The sequence below is a fragment of the Solea senegalensis genome, linkage group LG7, assembly GCF_019176455.1.
Source record: "Solea senegalensis isolate Sse05_10M linkage group LG7, IFAPA_SoseM_1, whole genome shotgun sequence".
NCBI lineage: Eukaryota > Metazoa > Chordata > Actinopteri > Pleuronectiformes > Soleidae > Solea > Solea senegalensis.
The window spans coordinates 18,228,992-18,249,268 of NC_058027.1; the positions used below are offsets into that span (position 1 = coordinate 18,228,992).

Below are 20,277 nucleotides of genomic sequence, written 5' to 3' on the forward strand. Positions count from 1 at the left end.
TGGGATAAATTCAAGAACTACAAAGTTTTATGTATTAATAAAAATAATTTTTCAATACAAACAGAGCCGAACTCAGCCTCAATGTGCAATATTAGAAATTATAACAGTTTGTACAAACATGACAACACCTTTGCAGTCAGGTGGCATTGTTGGTCACATACATTTAAAGTCTTAAAATATTTTTGTATATAATTAATGTACATTACTAATATTGCGGTGAATCCTTACATTACAATGCATTTTATTCTTCAAGGCTAATCAATCATGCAGTCATGCAGAGGTCTTAATTGCCAATTTAATTTTTTTTTTTTAAAAGTTTATCCAACCGTTTTCTCTTTTTCAATTTTCAATGTAAATTAAATTAGATTAATTGTTGCAGCTCTACTTAAGAAAGAAACATTCTTGTCAAGGTCTCAGTGTCACAAATTAAAGCTGCCATATGCAACCCTTAGATATAAATAAATGCATGATGATAATCTGAATATGCATGTGTCCAGCTGACTCCGCCTCCATAGGTGGCGCTATATCTCTCTATAAGGTAGTGCATATTGAACCATTTTCCTGTTGACGTTTCTCGTCCCTTCGTCAGACCAAAAGTGGGTCTTCTCCGTAGCTTTCACTCTCGCTGATGTCATTGTGTTGTTTGTTCTTTTCAGGCAACAGTACTGCAGTTTATACGCTGTCTCATTCTACTTCCAGGTCAAAGACTGGGAATGATATACTCAGCATATACGTGCAGAAGTAATCGGACTATGAATCTATGATTCAGAACTGTCTTGTCTAAACCTATAACCCAATACAACTGTTATGTATTTGCTCATGGTCTCTCTTTTCTGTCTCTACCTCGCCTCCCTCTTTTCCCTTTTCTCTCCCCCACCATATATAGTTTAATGTGAATAACAACTAACTTAAGTTAATAACTGACAGCCAATGATAAATTGCAGCCCTAATATGATAAGTTAATGACTCCAAAAGTGTGCGTGCTATCAGCATACAGGATGATTCACTCATTATGTTGGATACAACTACAAGCACTGTATCAACAACATATTGTGGAGTCTTTTGTTTGCGAGGCTCACTGTGTATCGCTCAAGCAGACGTACAGACAGATGGACAGATAGGTATGTCGGTCATAGCAGCGTCACAGGCCGGGGCTGGGGCTCACTGAGGGGCTGGACTCAACAGACCACCGCCCGGACTCACAGAGAGAGGGAGAGAGGCGGGCCGAGGCATGGAGTTGCATGCACTGCACTGTCTCCTTTCACGGTAACGTTGGCAGAGCACGGATTGGACTGGACTGGTCGTGTTTATGCAAGGGAGCAAAACTGGAGTCCTGTGTGAAGACGTGAAGAAGAGGAAGAGGAGCGAGAGGAGGAGGAGGCCTTCTGCTGGTGAGCGAGCTTTTATCGTAGCTAGCGTCAGGAAATTGGAGCTAGCAAGCTAACGTGCTATGATACAGCAGATAAACAGGTGTGGTTTACAGTGGGGGAAAACAAACAAACAGCAGCGTCAGTTTGGAGTCGGCCTTTGTGAATATTCTGATCTGCCACAATGTAGCATGTTTGCTGTCCGCCTGTCATGTGTACAGGTATGGACAGAGACGTTAATGTTCGTTGGGTGACCAGAGGAAAAGTTAGCTAATGGTAGCTAATGTAAAAAAGCCGCCCTGGTCAGTCTTATTCTTCCTTCTTGTGTTTGTTTGATAGATATTATATACCATAAACAGCAGCCTCGTGAATGCCCCGGGTGATTGTGACATACAATTAACTGCCGATCACTGACATCACTCCTGAGAAAGCAGCAGACAGGTTAGCATCTCTCTCTGGCTCAGGCCACCGCTGTTAGAATAAATACAAGAAATGCAGACACTGCTCCAGTTTCACCTGCCGTGCTAACCTAACTATAACCGATTTTAGTGTGAACCGTGTTAAATGCTTTGACCACCAACCTCAAATCAGTGCAGACTCATTTAACTCAAATGTCTACAGAGAACATGTTCCCTGCTTTCGATAATGAACATAGTCAGTTTACAGCAACATTCCATATATTGGTATGAGACACCATAGTGTCGACATGGTCGTGCAGATGACAGACAAAATTGGACAGCACTTAAGGTTCTGTCACTCCATTCTGCACTTTGTGTCTGCACTGCAATGCAATTATGTATTTAAAATAGATACTGAATGGTTTCTGAGAATAAAAATGAATTAACTTGCATAAATGATATTTGGAGGATTAAATAATAATGGACTAATACTGATTGAAAATGGCATAAATTGAAAGCCAATTCATTGGGCTACCCAAAACACAATACATGTCCCACAGTAATGGTAATATCGTGATACAGTTATTCAGCAATAGTTAGTACATTACAAGACAATTATATAATGATAACATGATAGTACCTGTCTCTTTGCAGAATACAAAATGCCCCCTAAAAAAGTACAATGAAGGATTTGGAATAACATTCTTTTTAATGCTGTTTATGGGGCTGTCATGTTATGTTACAGATTTTCTTTCTCCGTGGTCAGATTTGTCATACTACTGCTGTGTCAACTGCCAGACAGTTAATATAAACTGCTTGGTCACTGCTCCTTTTCCTAGGCATGCTCAGAATAAATGACAGTATATACACATAGATACAATATTTTAAAGTGCAGCCAATGTGACCGAACCCAACCCTAAACATTTAAAAAGGAGCATGTTTCCCTCCTGTGATCAGCTGTTCTGACTGTGCAGGTAGAGAGAAAAAAGTTCAGATCACATCATGTTACGAAAGCCTTGTGTCCCCTTAATATGAGAAAGTACACGTAATGGGGTGAAATGTACTTGTGGTACAGCAAGTTTGGAGGTCACAACTACCAGGGCTGGGTATTGATTAGAAAATGTTGGTACTACAATATTAACACCTGGACTTTGTTACCGGTTCCTTTTTTGATACAAAGTAAATCAATTTAAACAATTCATTTTACACTTAGAACGCCAAGATTAAAAGCAAGTAAACATAAAACAAGTGACTGCCCAGTGCCCAGTGGCACTTTTGGCACCCTGTAATTTTTCCCTTTTCTGCCAGTGTATTTAATTACCTCCTCTTAACATCAGGGTTGGTATAGGCTGATGTCAAGAGAAAAAAGCAATAACTAGGCAGGTAAGCCAGCCAATCCTATAAATAAGCAAATATTAAGACAGCTTTATATTGATTCAGGGTTGATAAGTTATTGCTGATCATGCATATAAACCTTTAGCTAACTATCTGCATGCAACTCAAAAGTTTAGATATAGGACATTGGACTTTCTTTAATATAGTTAAAATAGTTTCACCTCTTAGCCAAGAGGCTGTCTGGTGGAAAACTCCAGGCTGATTACCAGTTCAGAGAGACATTGCGTAAAACACTGCTACTACTACGCTATCATCCCACTAATAGCACCAAGGATATTTGTGGCTCCCATAATCTGATTGTTATCAGCTGACCACCTGGAATTTTTTTGTGTTCTGTTCAGTGTTAAATCTTTCTTCATTTCAATTTCCTTTGGCTGGGCTTGCATAGGTGCTGATAATCTTGTACCTCTTGTGATATTGCCCTGTATTGTTGTGAAATATGTTACATTACAATCTCCCTTGTCAGCTGTATTGTCTTTGGGAATGTGAGCTATCACAGTAAAATAAATAGCTGTCGTTGGTGAGTCAACATTGTTGGTGAATCCTGTGGACCTCATTGACAAGTGTATATCTCGCTTTGTTGCTCAGGTAGATTTTTTGTAAAGCCTTAAAATAAACAAACAAAAGCACACATACACACTCGGCACAGGCTGTAACCGTATGAAATATTCCTGTATCCTGTATGTTCAGTTGAACTTGGAGGCACAGCCATATATTGATTCTTGAAAGAAAAGTGTGTACTATGTACTCTCATGCAAAAGTCAGCATGTGTGCAGTGTTGACAATATGGTGAATTCCAGTAAGTCCATGGAATTATGTCCATACCTCGAATGGTAATGAATAGGTTTATAACATTTGTCAAACTGACTTTCAACAAAATTGTTTATTTCTCATTCTCAGTTTCATTCCAAAATGTTTTTGCCGTGGTACAGCCTAGTACGAGTTAGCACTTGATGAAGAACGAGAATTTCTTCTACATGAAATAACTCAAAAAACATGTTTTAGCAAATGTAACCATCTATAGTTAGCGCAAACCTCATTAACTTGAATGCCATTTTACAGCAAACCTTATTAACTTGACCACCATGTTAAAAGACGATGTAATTTTTGATAAGTTTTGCTCTGCTTCTAATACACTGAACAGCAAACAAAACTGTTATATAGGTGATGCAAGAGCAATATAATCATTGTTATCAGTAAATGCCTTCAGCTTATAAGTAACTAAATAATTCAGCAGTCAGAGGAAATGATGTACACCATCTGTTAACTTGTGTTCATATCCTGGTCAAATGATATTATATATACTGTATAAACTCCTTTATGGTGCACATTAACATTGGTTTTACATCGGAGTAAACATGTGTTGTATTTGATAAGGTTTGTAAAGAACAGGGACAAATTATTCATAAGGTTATATATCATCATCTGTCTTAAGTGATGTGGTTATGATGCCCTTGTTCTCAGCAGTATGACCAAAAATGTAGATTGCGGTATTTTTCATACTTTCAATGGTTTCATCATGTGTACAGCCATATTTTTTCTTTTTTATGCATGAGTGTGAGTGAGTGCTCCAGCGAGTGGTCGTATTGAGCGAGTGGTCGATCGAGAGAGGGAGTGGCACACCTGATTGTGTGTGTGTGTGTGTGTGTGCGTGTGTGTGTGTGTGCTCATATTGAGTGAGTGGACAAGCGAGAGAGAGAGGTAGCAGTGCAGTTGTGTGTCTTTTATTTTAACTGCATACATTCTTTGTACTGTCAGACGTGTTTTTTGCTAAGGCAGTCGAGTAATTGCACATTCCTGCATTTACTACCATGGTTACTTCTTCAGCTAAGCATGTGTGTTGCAGCGCTGAAAAGGGTTTCACAGCTTTCAGTTTTCACTTTCAGTCTTGTGGTTAAAAAAAAGAAATACGAGGTTTCGCTATGAACCAGTATACCGCCCCGCACCAAATATTGGTATTTACTTGCATAACATACTGAAATCGAAGTGCAGCTTAAAAACTGAATGTGAACTGAATGTGAACAGAAATAAACATTTTGTATTTTTCAGTTGGACAGTTATTGAGATTAGGTTTCTATACCCAGTTTAAAATGTACTTTGAGGAAAGATTTGGTATATACGTTTGATTCAACTTAAGTGTTTGATGAGAAAGTTTCAACAATAATTTATTTGATTTGTCATATTTGATCATTTTTGCTGATTGATTTCAGGACTGATGGCTCCAGAGTGACATGCCATGGCTTTAATGATCCCCCCGGTGAAGCTCAAATGGCTGGAGCACCTGAACAGCTCATGGATATCCGAGGACAGCGAGTCGATAGCCACACGGGAGGGAGTCTCGGTGCTCTACTCAAAACTGCTAGCCAACAAGGAGGTTGTGCTGCTGCCTCAGCAGGTGCTATGTCTGAAGGGCCCCCAGCTTCCTGACTTTGAGCGGGAATCCCTCTCCAGCGATGAGCAGGAACACTACCTGGACGCCTTGCTCAGCAGCCAATTGGCTCTGGCCAAGATGGTCTGCTCTGACTCACCCTTTGCTGCTGCACTGCGCAAACGTGTGCTGGTGCTCCAGCGCATCTTCTATGCACTTTCTAACAAGTACCATGACAAAGGAAAGGTCAAGCAGCAGCCACATTCTCCAGAGAACAACTCGGGCTCGGCTGATCTGCACTCCGTCAGTGAGCGGCCACGCTCCAGCACTGATGCCCTCATTGAGATGGGTGTTCGCACGGGCCTCAGTCTTCTCTTTGCTCTCCTGCGCCAGAGCTGGATGATGCCTCCTCCACCCAGTCCTAGTGGAGTACCTGGGGGCAACATAAACTTGTGTAATGATGTCATTCACACAGCCATTGATGTGGTTAGCTCTCTGCCGCCACTCTCTTTGGCTAATGAGAGTAAGATCCCGCCAATGGGCCTGGATTGCCTGGCCCAGGTCACCACCTTCCTTAAGGGGGTGACCATGCCAAACTCTGGGGCAGATATTCTGGGGCGACGCCTTGCCTCAGAGCTTTTGTTAGGGCTGGCCTCTCAGAGAGGATCCCTGCGCTACTTGTTGGAGTGGATTGAGATGGCTCTGGCCGCTGCAGCTGTGGTCAGTACCATGGAACAGAACAAGGTGCTACAGAACCAGGAGGGCCTCATTGGCTATGATTGTTTCATGAACATCCTCATGCAAATGAGACGGTCTCTGGTAAGTCAACATCTGATGAATGGACAGCTTTTCTTAACGTGGAGCTTACAAATAGGCCTTAAATGCCATGCTTCATCAATTTGCTTGTTTTTAAAGAGCTGGATTGTTCATCAGAAAAGTGTAGCTGGACAACTAAAGACTGGATACAAATTAGAATTGCACTCTAAACCAGTTCAGTGCAGATCAATTACTTGAGTCTTGAAGATCTTGGGATCCTTTTAAATCTGTTTTGTTTTGGGTGACCATGAGGAAACACACACACACGTGTTCCGTGAGAGATAAACAGAGAAATGTAGAAACATAATTTATCTAGCTTGTAGATAAGGGGGTAACAGTGCCTTTGCCTATACACATCCCTTCCCAACATGTAATGGAAATCCTTTAGGAAGATTTACTGTAATACTGCTAAAAACAAATAAACAAGCAGATTGGTATGGGTAAAAGAATAATTACTACATGTGAAAAATCAGTTTCTGTTTTCAAGAACGTAATGTGGAACTTTTTTGGTCCTGTCAAATTTAAATGTGTTATTTAAGTTTATTTTACTTTTTGTCTCAGGGCTCCTCAGCTGATCGCAGCCAGTGGCGGGAACCCACACGGACACCTGATGGCCTGTGCTCACTGTATGAGGCAGCACTCTGCCTATTTGAAGAAGTAAGATATGAAAACGGTTAATATAGATATGTGAGGGTGACCTCAAGTTTCTTTTGTATTCAAATTACTGGGTTAATTTTAAAAAAATTCCAGGTTTGTAGAATGGCGTCGGACTACTCTCGCACCTGTGTGAGTCCTGACAACATACAGACGGGCGAGGCACCAGTGGTGTCTGAGACCTGCGAGGTGTATGTGTGGGGCAGCAATAGCAGCCATCAGCTCGTGGAAGGAACACAGGAGAAGATCTTGCAGCCGAAGCTGGCTGCCAGCTTTGCTGATGCACAGACAGTAAGTTCATGCACGTGTCGCTTATTTTTCTATAGGATGTCCCCACAGCCGCGGGGTGTGTTTCACGCACGCGGCCTCTGCTGCAGCACAGCTGTGTTATCCGTTTTTACATTTTGAGAAGCATTCTTAACCTGAAATAACTCTCACTCCATGCATCCAGGTGTGCTACGATAGATGCAAATTACTGCTGATATAGCGTTGAAACACCTTGATGCAAATCTTTTTCATAGTAGGGAGTAGCAAGGAGACTTGCACACTTGTGTGAATTTGCAAGACTATTACTGCAGCTTTTTGTTGTTAGCCTTTGAATGTTATGAAACATACTTTTAAATTATCTAAATACTCCGTGGTTCTCAACTAGAATATTTTAGGGCATTTGTTGGAACCTCATACAATCACACCTGTCGTCAGCTCGTCCTCTCTTCTCCAAAAAGGTGTTATTTTTAAGTAATTCAATACAAAATTTTTTTTAGTTTTAATGAAGTGTCAATACTCTGCAGATTGAGGCGGGTCAGTACTGCACATTTGTGATCTCCTCTGATGGCTCCGTCCGGGCCTGTGGAAAAGGCAGCTATGGCCGCTTGGGCCTTGGGGACTCCAACAATCAGTCAACCCTCAAGAAGCTGACCTTTGAACCCCACCGTGCCATCAAGAAGGTGTCGTCGTCCAAGGGCTCAGATGGCCACACACTGGCTTTCACGACGGAGGGTGAGGTGTTCAGCTGGGGTGACGGTGATTATGGCAAACTGGGTCACGGGAACAGCTCAACACAAAAATACCCCAAACTTATCCAGGGTCCACTGCAGGGGAAGGTAGGGTTCCATCCAGTGTCCAAGGCTGACACATGGCATATCATTTGCATGATTCACATTCTTATTTTTTCACTGGGTTTATCTTGTTGTGAACCTTTGTGTTTCTGTTTTTTCTTGTCAGGTGGTTGTCTGTGTGTCTGCTGGCTACAGACACAGTGCTGCAGTCAGTGAGGATGGAGAGCTCTACACATGGGGTGAAGGGGATTTTGGAAGATTGGGTAAGTTTCTGAATTGAGCAAAACTCGGTCTTTAATTATCTGAGATTTATTGCGATTGTTATCGATCAACTGAAATTAACATTTTGACCTGGAGGATGTTGGATTAGCATCAGGGTGTTCAGGGATGTGCACTAAGACCTCAACACTGGACACCACAGGGACCTTCAGAGGTCTTATAGCATCATGAGATTAAATAAAAAGACAGCTTAATTTGCTTGAGTTGAAATATTAGAAATAAATTATGTAATTATATAAAATTGTGGACCAGTCTCCCTGTTAACTTCTGAAAATATGTGTGTCACTTGATTCAAGCAGTCATTGATTCAATGACTATGTAGCTTCTCATTTTTGTGTCCATTTAAAAACAATGTAATGATCTTTATGTTAATACAGGTCATGGTGACAGCAACAGCCGAAACATTCCTACGCTAGTTAAAGACATCAGCAACGTTGGAGAGGTTTCATGTGGTAGCTCCCATACGATTGCACTGTCGAAGGATGGAAGGACTGTTTGGTCATTTGGAGGTGGAGACAACGGTAATGTAAACCCTAAATGTGAACATAGTTGGCCCTTTAATATCTATCTATCACTAAAAGGTGAATTTGTGCCACTGAAAGTTCATAAAATTAAATCCATGTGTGTCTTTTCCACAGGAAAACTAGGTCATGGTGACACTAATCGGGTTTACAAGCCAAAAGTAGTGGAGGCCCTGCAGGGGATGTTTATCAGGAAAGTGTGTGCAGGAAGCCAGTCGTCTCTCGCCTTAACCTCCACTGGACAGGTAGGATCTGTGTTGTTAGTGCTGGGCGGTTCGACCAAAAACTTTGTGTATGCTCTTCTTTGTTTCTTCTTCAATGTGTCCCCCAAATATTATAAAGCTTTTATAAAGTTTGTGCGTTCCTACTGAATAATAAACTAATACATTTTAATGTAATTGGAGGTGGGTCAAAATATTGAAACATCAATACATCTTCATCCTGACTCATAAGATCTGATTATGAAGAAGCTGTCACCTGATGTCTAAATTAATTCAGGACAAATACAGAATTCTAAACCGATTTCACAACAATTTCACTCACGAGCATCAAGACTTAATGTCAACTTTATAAGGTTAACATGAACCAAAGTAAACTGGCCGAAATTATGATGCAATTCTTCATTTTGTATTCTTAAGTGAGGTTAAATTCATGATGTATTATTAAGATTGTCTAGACCTATATTGACTATCACAGAAGCACTGTATTGTGATACTGTCATTGTGTGCCATAAAGTGTATTGTATTTAAATGATTGGCAATGTCATTTTAGAAAAGACATGATAAACATTTACCACATTGCTTGTATGGTATTGTTATTTACCCTGTGATTCCTCAAGTCTAGTTCTTCTTTTCATGGCTTCACCTAAAAGATTTACTCTGCTCCTCATCAGTGTTGTTTTTGTCTGTAGAAAGAAGAAAAACATTTTGCAGCCTGAAAAATAAATCCAACTTACTCATCTATTTTAGGTGTATGCCTGGGGCTGTGGTGCCTGCCTCGGATGTGGGTCTTCTGAGGCCACAGCCCTCAGACCCAAACTAATCGAGGAGCTGGCTACCACCAGGGTGGTGGACATCTCTATAGGGGACAGTCACTGCCTGGCCCTCTCACATGGTATGTTCTTGCCCTCTGTCTCTCTTGTCTATGAAATCCCTCTCTGGCAATATTCAACATTCACAGCTGCTACTGTATCAACTGAAACACACTTGTGACAGGGCGACTGCAACTTAGTGGTACAGCGAGTTGTCTTTCAACTTTAATGTGGTGGGTTTGATTCCCAGCTCATCAAGACCACTCCAAGGATATCTGTATTCCACTGCCACTGAAAGTGGAGGGGGTTCTTTTTGACCTTTTGGATGTCTTAAAAAAATATTCTAAAGTTTATGAAGCACAAAGGCAGGTTAAAGAAGAAAACTGATTTTTTGTCTTGCTCACCCGATCTGGTATTCTCACCAGCATCAGTGGCTTTTTTGACACTATTGGTAAGACCATGTTTGTCATAATTTAGGTCAGGGCAGTACAATATCTACCTTATTATTTAGGTAGTACGAATGATCATCCCTGCCATTTCTATAATGATCTGTCTTCTACTCAACCATGTAGACAATGAAGTATATGCATGGGGCAACAACTCAATGGGCCAGTGTGGTCAGGGGAACTCCACCGGGCCCATCACAAAGCCCAAGAAGGTCGTTGGCCTGGACGGAGTTGCCATTCAGCAGATCTCAGCTGGCACGTCTCATAGCCTGGCCTGGACAGCGCTTCCTAGGGATAGGTCAGTATCCTGCAGAGCAATCACACAAGCCTCAGGACAGGAGACAATGACCAGAGTCTGGGTTTATCTGAAAATGTTGACATGGTAGGGAGGTTGTAATAAGAGTGCAGATGTCAGCATGTTCATGATCTGATTGTGTAATGTTAGTGAGAGGTAAGTAAATCCATGATAAATGGGAGTTAGAGCTGTTTGGATCACTCTGCCACTGTGCTGACTCTCACAGTATAGTTACACATACTTTGTTCATTATTTATAATAATACAGATAAAACAGATGAACCAAGAGTTTTGAGTAAAGCAAATATTAAAAAAATAAAATTTGAAGTTGTAACACTTGCTCTGGACTTTTTCACGTGCACCTTCTGAATCACCAGAACGTTCATCAACATTTCCTCATTGTGGCTCTTCAGGCAGGTGGTGGCGTGGCACAGACCGTACTGTGTTGACCTTGAAGAAAGCACCTTTTCCCACCTGCGCTCTTTCCTCGAGCGCTATTGTGATGGCATCAACAGTGAAGTTCCCCCTCTTCCCTTCCCCTCCTCCAGGTGAGAACACAGACTGTTACAGAAGGAAGATCTACAAGAACTGGTTTTCTATTAGAAATGTGTACTGTGTAAACAGAAGTGGTATAGAACAGCTTAGCAATGATAGGGTTTTATGTATTGCAGGGAGCATCATAACTTTCTCAAGCTGTGCCTTCGACTCTTGTCCAATCACCTGGCTTTGGCTCTGGCCGGGGGCGTGGCCACCAGTATCTTAGGTCGGCAGGCAAGGCCACTGAGGAACCTGCTCTTCAGACTGATGGACTCTTCTGTGCCAGATGAGATTCAGGAAGTAAGGGATGAGTTAAAATTTTAAAACTAAAATGTGCACTGGGCACAGTGTGAAGGTACTGTTTGAACAAAATACAATGAAACGATAGAAAGTGTTTGAAAACCTTTACATGCAGTGGAATGATGACATAAAAGAGCACATTTTATTGGGTATGCTCATTTGAAACATGCAAAACTGTAAATGTGAAAATTTGAAAATAACTGGTGGTGAACATTCTGCAGGAAGAGTCGAGGCTCCTTAATATTTGTATCATGTCAGGTTCTCTGTTAGTTGACTCCACACACACAAAAACTGCAGAGTCATCCACCACATTTTTCTTGCAAGCTGAGATATGCTTGTAATCAGTGTGGAATTGTTTTAATATTCTGGCCACGCTGTGTTTTTCATGTCACCAGGATAACTTTCCCCTTGAGGACACATACTCACACGGTTGTTAATCTTTAGATTTAAGTCACATAGCATGAAGTAGTGACTGTGTGTTTGTGTCCCCTCAGGCTGTGATTGAGACTCTGTCCGTGGGGGCGACCATGCTGCTGCCTCCTCTGAGAGAGAGGATGGAGCTGCTTCACTCCCTGCTGCCTCAGGGACCTGACAGATGGGAGAGTCTCTCTAAAGGACAGGTGCTGCCTCTTACCTGCCAGCACTTATCACATTCATAGTATACAGTATACTGCCTACCTTTCACATTAAATAGATGTTTATCACAACCTTATTTAACAAGGAAAATCTCATTAAAAGGGTCTTGACCAATACCAGCAGCAGCAGGTTTTGAGCAGTCAAATTATCTACAGTACAGTTTACGGAATCATAAGACATGGCAGATAGCATTTTCATAGGGCAGTGTGTATCAGTCAAATCATCTTGATCTAGATTTGCCTCCCTTTATGTTTTGCAGAAATATTTGAAGTTAATCCAGCAAGACATAGTTGTGTGATGTGTTTGTGATGTGACCTCAGTTGTGGACAAATCATTTTGAAATGGCCTTCTGTCCCTGATGACTGACCTGCTATTGAACTCCGTATGAACCCATAGTACACTGCAGGGCAGTGTGTGTGATGAAAATTGTGTGTGTGTCTGTGCCACAGAGGATGCAGCTTGACATCATCCTGACCAGTCTACAGGACCACACCCACGTGGCCTCGCTCCTGGGTTACAGCTCTCCTGCTGACGGCCCCGAGGTTCTGTCCTCTGGTGTTGGTTTCACAGCTTCCCCAGATTCCACCTTCAGCACCACAGCGGGACATCCAGACACACACCTGGCTGAGATCCTCATGAAGACTCTACTCAGGAACCTGGGCTTTTATACTGTGAGTTGGCACCGCTCTCTCATTCTGTGTGTGAGTCAGCATTCACATACAATCACACACTTGTCCTGGAATTTAAATCAGTGACACTTTAACAGTGGCCCCTGTAGAATAGTCACAGGTTGTGTTTACTTTTACTGGTTCTCACAGGAGTACATTCATAAATGGAACAAAGAAATCCTCAGGAAAATGTTTTTTTATTATCATCCTTATTGAAAACACATCTCATTGTGGAGATGATGAGTATGAACATTGTCAGAAAAATATTTTTTGGTCATGAAACAGTTTCACACCCATGTTTGGGTCAATAGATTTACCATCCAGCTCAGGTGTGTGTGTTTGCATTGAACAGGACCAAGCGTTTGGTGAGCTGGAGAAGAACAGTGATAAACTGCAGCAGGGCATGTCCTCCTCTGACAGCAGTCAGCCAGCTCACCTTCACCAGCTTCTCTGCTCCTTGCAGAAGCAGCTGCTGGCATACTGCCACATTAACTCAGTCACTGAGGTACGTACACCCAGCTTCTTCATTGCCTTTTTCCTACATCAGCCATTCCCAGTTTTATGAACACTGCGGCCCAGTTCTGCCAGGCCAAAAAAATGTCACACAAATTATACTTTGTGCTTATCATAGAAGCAGGTGGGGGCAGTGTTATGAGCTGAGGTTGCTTTAGGTCACCAACATTATGTGCTCAAAAAATGAGGCCAGCTGAGTATCTTAATATACTGAATATACTACGTTCTTTTTAGGCATTTTCCAAAATGACAATACCACGTGGTCATCGGGCTTAAACTGTGACAGAGTGGTTCAGAGAGCGTTAGTCCTCATTTTCACACATGAATTGACCTCCACAGAGTCCTGACTTTGACCCAACTGAGAATCATTGGGATAAGCTGAAGAAGACTTTACACAGTTGTCCAACACCATCTTAAGTACATGATCTGATGATACAGGAAATGTGTAATGTAATATGTAATGTAATCAAAGCTTAATGCAGTCCAAAAAAAGTGTATGACTTTTTCTTGGTCGTGTGTAGTGCAGTGTAGGTGAAGCTGCTCAAAAGATGACCCCTTTTCTATCACGATTAGTTGTAAAGTAACCTGCCCACAAACTATTTGTTTTTCAGCAAATGATAAGCTGAAGTTATGTCAGTGTGTTTATGAGGCTTTTTTAAATAGTTGGCCTTTTTTGTTTCATACACATCACAATAATATCAATTACTGCAGTAATTTTGGTCAAGATAATTGTGAAGTGACATTTTTGGATCTGAACAGTATTTCCTTTCAAAAAAGAATCAATAGTTTGTATAAATGTCAACCAAAAAATTAATAAATAGAATAGAATGGCTTGATTACTTTGGCACAACCTCATGATCTGTGTGTTTTTCTGCAGAGCTCGAGCAGCGTGGCTTTACTCCACAAACATCTGCAGCTGCTGCTGCCTCATGCCACAGATATCTTCTCCCGCTCTGCAACGCTGATAAAGGAAAGCTCCTGGAATGGCAGTATACGAGAAAAACTTCAAGGTGTAAATTACTTTTATCTATGAAGTCTGCCTTTTCTTGTGAAGTGTTTCAAAGTAACACTATGTCAGTGACAGTTCGGTCCTTATGTGAAAAGTATTTAAACCCCACTTATATAATTAGTAATTAAAGAGAGATACAACACAAAATAAATTGTAAAAATATCATTGTATAAAAATATTCCTGTACAATAAGGTCATTATCACATTACTTTTATTAGAAAGTTCAATTTTTAAAGGAATGCCTAGATTTTTCTGCTTTCACAAGGTACTGACATATTATGAGCTGTGTGCATGCCCACTGCTGACCCCTTGCTGACCCCTGCATGCCAGAAACAACCTGAGACATACTGTAGAGGCTTGCTGTCCCTTAACAAACGTGTCACTTGATATAATCTTTAGAAATCACTCACTCCCCACACCACAGTCCATAGACGAAATCATAATCCTTGTTGATCCATATTCAAATATGTTTTTTTCTGGCTTAGACCTAATATTTACTTCGGTAACACAGACTTACTAAACCATGCAGCAGTAGACCAGCAACTCGTTGTTATTGTTATTACTTATTTATTTTACTGTCCAGAACCTTAATAAAGTTAAGTTATTTCTCTCTGTTTGCATTATGGTTAAAAAGCAGGAATACAAATCTTTCCCTTTTTGTTTCCTTTTCTCAAGCAAAATCGGAATATAATCTTCTTCCTTCTGATCTTTGAATGTTGTTAAACATAATCTTCATTTATCTGTACCGTCTCCAGATGTGATCTTCGTCTCTGCAGCAGGCAGCATGCTTTGTCAGATCATCAACTCTTTGCTGCTGCTTCCTGTGTCAGTGGCGAGACCACTGTTGAACCACCTGTTGGACCTGCTCCCTCCCCTGGACCGACTTAACAGACTGCTGCCTGCTGCTTCTCCTCTGGAGGACCAGGAGCTGCAGTGGCCTCTTCATGGTGAGCTTTAAAAATATTTCTGCAAATCCTTAATTTTAATTTCCATGCAGTGGGATTTATGTGATTAAATCCCTCTTTAACTTTCCAGGGACGTCCGACTATGCTGAGCCAGCCTCAGGTATGTCCCTGCCTCAGCCAGCATTGTCCTGGGTATGGCTGGTGGACCTGGAGAGGACAGTTGCTCTTCTGGTTGGCCGATGCCTTGGTGGGATGCTGCAGGGAGCCACCACCTCACTGGAAGAACAGGACACGGCTTACTGGCTCAGAACACCGCTCTTCAGCAACGGCTTGGAGATGGACATCCCTCTGCTTGGTAGGGAGAGAGTAAATGTCCAACACTGTGACGGAATATGTGTCTTTTTTGAAATGTCCATGACTGTAAATGACTAACAGCAGAAGCAGCAGTTTGTTTTGCATTGAAGTGAAGGGTGCCTTTAAATGGGGTCAGGCTTACCGTGTTTCTGAAAGGTCCAGGTTTATGGGTTGTAATGTTCTTGCTTTTCAAAAATAGCTTAACCCCCAGAAATTAATTTTAGGTGGATGGTAAGTTAAGATAATAGTCATGCCTTCATCATCCATATGTTTTTGGCTTCGCTGTCACCAAGCAATGGTGTTCTCATGACTTTACCGTTTGAATGCAAAGCATATCTTGTTCAAAATGTCCATGTTGTAAAAAGAGTGTACGAGTCCTATTTAAAGGCATTATTACTTCCAGTTTTCTAAACTGCGGTTTGTTGATTTGTGTCCTTCAGACCTTTTATTTCCTTTGTGATGACTCTTTATTATGGACTTGAGTCTTTTGACTTGTTGAAGTGATGACTCTGTTGACTCGTGTCCCTCAGACTCGTCCATCAGCTCCCTGTTGGAGGCAGCTCTGTGTGGAAATGAGGAGCAGAAGCCGTTCGACTGCACGTTGTGTCCTGACCTGAGCGTCCTGGTGGACCTGGCTCTGGGTTCATCTAAAGAACCTGCCAACAGCCTGTGGATCAACATGCAGGACTACGCCATGAGCAAAGGTGTGTCCATGCTCCACGTGTATTATATCTTGCTGTCTCTGCATCTGAATGGGTATTGATAAATGTACCTTCTGTTGCAGACTGGGACAATGCGTCTCTCAGTAACGAGTCTCTGTTGGACACTGTATCCAGGTTTGCATTGGCAGCCTTATTAAAGCACACTGGGCTGCTGGGCCAGGCCTGTGGGGATGGCAGGTACTGTACTCTGATCTGATGTATGGAATGAAAGGGAGGACTGCTCCAATCAGTTTTTATGCCATCAATGTTGATTGCTGATATTCACATGAGGAGTATCTGCCCATCCAATCTTATTTTTTTTGTTTTTATAGCCATTTATTTTCTGCAGCTGAGTGGCAGTTTAACCCTGGCTAGCCAATTCTCAAATTGTGACTCTTAATGTTTGAATTCCTTGATTTTTCTGATGATTACCTCTGCCTGACCACTGACAGAGGCACATCAGGTTGCTTTGCAGTGTGGGTAGTTGTTACATTACGGGAATAGAAACCTTTCCACTGGAGGTACATGTTCATGCAATTACTTTCTTTCTGAACTGCCCTGTGATTGGTCACAGCAAGTCTCCCGTCATGTGCCCAATTTCTCTGAGGCTAGAAACAGAGACTGATGTAGAGGAGATACCAAAAGCCTGCCTGCTGTAGCTTTAACTTCCTTTTCAAATGTGTTGTGTGGCAACCCCCATGAGATACTGTATTTTGTCCTCCGTGTCATAGAGAAAAAAACAGTTTCAAACCAGTGATTTGTTTTCTTAGTGTTTGGATTAGTAAACATGTACAGTTCCAGCAGTTGTTGCTCAGCCACTTGCACAAAAATGAGGTGAAGGAGGTGTAAAGGTATGAATGCCTCTTTGCCCATCACCTGAAGAGCAGTGAATACCGTCAGTCGAATCAGTGGCCAGTCAATTAGAGCATGTTTTAACACTGCCCTAAAACATCACATTTTACATGTATGTTTTTATTTTACCGTCAGATACCAACCATCTAAGTCTCTGGCTGAGATTTATCGCTGTGTTTACAAAGTACGAAACCGCCTGCTGGCGTGTAAGAACATAGATTTCATCCAGACACGGTCTTCTTCACGCGAGAGGAGGGTGAGTGCTTGCACACTGCTTTGACTATGAAAAGGAAATAATTCCCCAGTCACTTGTCGACTCATAGATCGTTTGCTTTCAGATCTCTGACAATCAGGACTCTCTGGACATGGACCCTCAAGAGCACTCATTCACACGCACTATTGATGAGGAGGCGGAGCTGGAAGAGAGGGCGGACCGCGAGAGAGAAGAGGGTCACCAGGAACAAGATGATGAAGAGGAGGACCATGAACATGAAGTGATGACAGCTGGAAGTATGTACATCTGCCTGGAGTCTGTGTGTTTGTGTGTGAGATGAGCAGAAACGGAAAATATTGTCTGTGTTAACTCGGCAGTGGAATAATAGAAAGAGCTTCTTTTATTGAATGTGAATAAATGACACCTTCAGACCAGTTTTTTTTTTTAACATCCAACCTGATTGACCTGAACACATGGACAGTGCTGAAGAACAGTTTTAAATGCTCTTAATGTGGCTCAAAACCCACATTCATAGGTGTATGATGATGACACATGTGGTCACATTCTTTAATTGCAGTCCCTCCTCAGGAACTCATTAGAGACCACGTCCTTTGCTTCTACACCTTTTACAAATTTTACACTTTTTAGCACCTATATATGTTAATTTATCTTTATATTGACACTGAACAATGAATGATTACTTTTTTGTAATGGTTAAAATCCTATATCATGTTAAAGCTGCATAGAGCGTTGATTTATTCAGCTCCTCTCTTCTCTTTTTTTTCTCCCACTAACTACACACCCACTCCGATACACACAGGCATAGTGGACACATCTGTATTGTCACAGACATTAAAAACACATTTGATGTCAAAAACAGACTGTTTTATCATACAGCATAGGGAGGTGAGATCAGATCACAGGATCAGGATGTGTATCATTGCCAAGTGTCATCAGTCATAGCTGTCCACTTGTGATTGGTTTTCCCCAGGACAGATGTTAATACTAGGTCTGAAAGAGGCTTCTGTCATGTGGCTGCTGCTTGTCCTCTAACCCAGCAATTTGTGTGTTTTGTGTGTTTTATGTGCACATTGCACAACACAGAAATCTTTCAATGTTTCCTCTCAGCGCGGGAAGTCGCTCGCAGTCGGGACAGAGAACGGACCAGCAGCAGCGCAGGCCTGGGCTCTGGCTCGAGGAGTGGAGGCAGAGAGGAGGACGTCATTCTGTCTCAGGAGGGCAGGTTGGGCAGCGCGGGTCTCCCAGAGGGCCAGGACCTGTACACGGCAACCTGTAACTCAGTGATCCACCGCTGTGCCCTGCTGCTGCTGGGCTTGAGCCCCATGTTTGGAGAGATTAGCAAACAGCACCAGGAGGAGGGTCAGACCCAGTCCACTACAGGGACACATGAGTCTCTGAGCTTCATGACCAGGTCAGAACACCAGTTCCTTGGGGTGGCGGGGGTTAAATAAATTGGCCTGCGCTTACTCAAGCTTTAAAACAATTAGTGAAAAGCAGCATGACAACACACACCTCGTGAGCCGTTTAGTAGATCCAGAAAGTTGTTTTAAAGTTTTCTGCTGAAGGTAATTCCTTGTTTTACTTTGCCTGGAATTGTCAGTAAATTAATGCATTTGTGTTTTCCTGTTGGCATGGCTGACACACACACACACACACACACACACACACACACACACACATGTGCAGCCTCCCATTCTGACACTCAGGTTTGCTTAAAGTGGTTGCATTGTCACTGACACAGATGTGTAATCAGCTCCTGTAATGTGTTAATGTTGTAGGAGTGAGAGTCTGAGCGCAGAGAGCCGCTCAGTGCAGGGCAGCCCGAGTTACAGACTGATCAAGTCCAGGAGCGAGTCTGATCTGTCCCAGCCCGAGTCGGATGAAGAGGGTTACACTCTGGTACAGCAGACATTCTCATATATACTCGCTACATTATCTGCGTTTAATGTGTGAGTATCAGGTTTGGTCTGAGTCTCTCTTTTTTCTTTGTTTTAGAGTGGAAGGAGAAACGTTGACCTGGACTTGGCGTTTTCTCACAAAAAAAGAGGTAAAGATGATCAAATGTATGTGATGTTGAGTGAGGATGTTCAGGTTTGTCTTTCATATGATGCTCTTGTCTCTCTGTCCTATGATTTCTTTTTGTCTGTGTGGATAGTTTATTTGCTTCTTTTGGGGCAGTTGAGCCCCAAACACAAGAGGAGCTCCAAGCAAGTAACCAATGGCATGTTTCTTCCCGTTGATAGCTCATCTCTCCATGACTGGGTTGCCCCTTTTCCTTTTCATCTTTCATGATGAGCTCAGTCAATTCACAGTCTCCTCTCTGTGTGTAATGAGCTGTTACATAAACAGTGCCTGTTGCACAGTAAACAGTTCATTCTGTTTCTTGGAATGTTTGTGACTTTGCTCAGTTAATTCTTACTTTGTCTGGAAAATGTGATCAGTCACACTGAGAGGGGCTGTCACAATCACGACATTAAGCTGAGAGTTCATTGTTATACTATTAGTCATGTTTAAAATTGTTAATTCACATGCAATCTGTTCATTTATGCCATTTACGGTACGAGAGCTCCAGGAAATTCAGATCAGTTGCATGTGTCGTAAATTATCATGTGACCCCAATTCAGATAAGATCAGCTAAGGCCTCATCCACACGAAAACAGAACTTTCCCTTTTAAGATGTTTTTCTTTTTCATTCTTGAAGAGTTTTCCATAAACATGGCATTGTTTCAAGAAATTTCTTCATGATCACAAAACCCCCTAAAGGACTTTAATGGCTGTATGTCATGTCTGTATGTGGCACTTTAATGCTGCCACAGAAATACATCCAAAACAGAAGTGGAACATGCACATAAAGCTTAAGAGGGGGGACCATGACATCATTGTCTTCCCAAAGTTGCGTCTTGGTTGTGTACATGAAAACACAAGGTTGGGTCACTCTGGG

General features: G+C 42.0%; 1 protein-coding gene across 4 annotated transcripts in view; it reads left to right on the forward strand.

The window, feature by feature from the left end:
- Window positions 1-1,164: 1,164 nt before the first annotated feature.
- Window positions 1,165-20,277, forward strand: part of herc1 (HECT and RLD domain containing E3 ubiquitin protein ligase family member 1) — a 46,869-nt gene continuing 27,756 nt past the window's right edge. For 3 of the 4 annotated variants that reach the window (XM_044030394.1, XM_044030395.1, XM_044030396.1), the window contains exons 1-25: window positions 1,165-1,391; window positions 5,371-6,347; window positions 6,906-7,001; window positions 7,095-7,289; window positions 7,790-8,101; window positions 8,223-8,319; window positions 8,713-8,856; window positions 8,974-9,101; window positions 9,825-9,969; window positions 10,459-10,630; window positions 11,040-11,174; window positions 11,298-11,463; window positions 11,958-12,083; window positions 12,549-12,770; window positions 13,120-13,272; window positions 14,158-14,290; window positions 15,045-15,236; window positions 15,325-15,549; window positions 16,079-16,252; window positions 16,333-16,447; window positions 17,237-17,357; window positions 17,440-17,611; window positions 18,420-18,747; window positions 19,115-19,235; window positions 19,332-19,383. In XM_044030394.1, coding sequence (XP_043886329.1) covers window positions 5,397-6,347; window positions 6,906-7,001; window positions 7,095-7,289; window positions 7,790-8,101; window positions 8,223-8,319; window positions 8,713-8,856; window positions 8,974-9,101; window positions 9,825-9,969; window positions 10,459-10,630; window positions 11,040-11,174; window positions 11,298-11,463; window positions 11,958-12,083; window positions 12,549-12,770; window positions 13,120-13,272; window positions 14,158-14,290; window positions 15,045-15,236; window positions 15,325-15,549; window positions 16,079-16,252; window positions 16,333-16,447; window positions 17,237-17,357; window positions 17,440-17,611; window positions 18,420-18,747; window positions 19,115-19,235; window positions 19,332-19,383 — 4,675 coding nt within the window. In that variant the 5' untranslated portion in view covers window positions 1,165-1,391; window positions 5,371-5,396. The remainder of the gene's footprint in view (window positions 1,392-5,370; window positions 6,348-6,905; window positions 7,002-7,094; window positions 7,290-7,789; window positions 8,102-8,222; window positions 8,320-8,712; window positions 8,857-8,973; window positions 9,102-9,824; window positions 9,970-10,458; window positions 10,631-11,039; window positions 11,175-11,297; window positions 11,464-11,957; window positions 12,084-12,548; window positions 12,771-13,119; window positions 13,273-14,157; window positions 14,291-15,044; window positions 15,237-15,324; window positions 15,550-16,078; window positions 16,253-16,332; window positions 16,448-17,236; window positions 17,358-17,439; window positions 17,612-18,419; window positions 18,748-19,114; window positions 19,236-19,331; window positions 19,384-20,277) is intronic. The other variant, XM_044030397.1, reaches the window with a different exon arrangement.